The 1,006-nt window shown below is 45.2% G+C and overlaps 1 protein-coding gene across 1 annotated transcript in view; it reads left to right on the top strand.

Annotated features, from left to right (window-relative positions):
- Window positions 1-254: 254 nt before the first annotated feature.
- Window positions 255-1,006, top strand: part of LOC136455412 (protein ROOT PRIMORDIUM DEFECTIVE 1-like) — a 3,528-nt gene continuing 2,776 nt past the window's right edge. Inside the window, exon 1 of the mRNA XM_066455447.1 lies at window positions 255-288. Within this exon, the coding sequence (XP_066311544.1) occupies window positions 255-288 (34 nt within the window). The remainder of the gene's footprint in view (window positions 289-1,006) is intronic.

The raw sequence follows: 1,006 nt of genomic DNA, 5'->3' as shown, positions 1-1,006 counted from the left end.
AGGCGACGTCTCCAAGAAATTCAGCATCGATCAAGCCGAATGGGAGGACCAGCGGAAGCAACTCTGCGACGCCATCACCGGTTTGATATCTTCATTTGGTTCTATCATTCTGGCTTCCCTTGCTTGCCGACCCATTTTTTTTTCTTTTCTGCCCAGCTCTTTCTGTGGAGAATGACCATCTGAAGGCGGCGGCGAACAAGATTGCCGACAAGGTGAATGCCTAGGGGGAGACATTCGAGGCACGCCTTGATGCTATGGACGGCCATATTGATCAGGCCGTCATCCAAGGTGTGCACCTTGGTGCTTCTCTCGGGCTGGCGGCAATGACCTCCCAAACCAACGAGGACTACTCCTTCCAGCCAGTTGGCTTTGTTGGAGGACGCCCGGACGAGATCGACGACATCGATGAGCGTCTAGAGGCCTACGATGATCATGCCGCTGCCCTTGCTGAAATCACAAACCCCCAGTCCGTCCTCAACAAGTTATTTGAGGAGTAGTTTGTATTAGGATGTACTTTTATGAATAATCTTGTCTTTTGGAAGAATACTTATTTCTTTGATTTTTTTTTCGGTAAAATTCTGCCTGCGACTGTCAGAAAAATGCTAAAAACAACCCAGTCTTGAATAAACATTCTTATGCTAGAGGCGATGCAAACTGCATCGGCTATTTTGTGCTAAAGGCGATATGAACAATATCGGCTATTCTCAGTCTTATATCTGATTTTTAGGCTAAAGGCGATTTTCTCTTTATCGGCTTTTCTGATCTACATTCATGAACCAACCTCAACACTGGGGTAGTATTTCTTAAGAAATCTTCCATTGATAGCTCTGGTAAACTCCTCCCCAAATAAAGTCTTCAATATGTATGCATTGCCAGGTACACATTCTACTATTCGGAAAGGACCTTCCCAATTTGGAGACATTTGCCAAACGCTCTATCCTTTGTTCCAACTAGCAAGATAGTTTTCCAACCAAATCTCCTTCTGTGAATTGCTTCAGCCTAACCC

The sequence above is a fragment of the Miscanthus floridulus genome, chromosome 5 (assembly GCF_019320115.1).
Source record: "Miscanthus floridulus cultivar M001 chromosome 5, ASM1932011v1, whole genome shotgun sequence".
Classification (NCBI taxonomy): domain Eukaryota; kingdom Viridiplantae; phylum Streptophyta; class Magnoliopsida; order Poales; family Poaceae; genus Miscanthus; species Miscanthus floridulus.
Note: the sequence above shows the minus strand (reverse complement) of the source record. Positions and strands in the feature narration are given on the sequence as shown.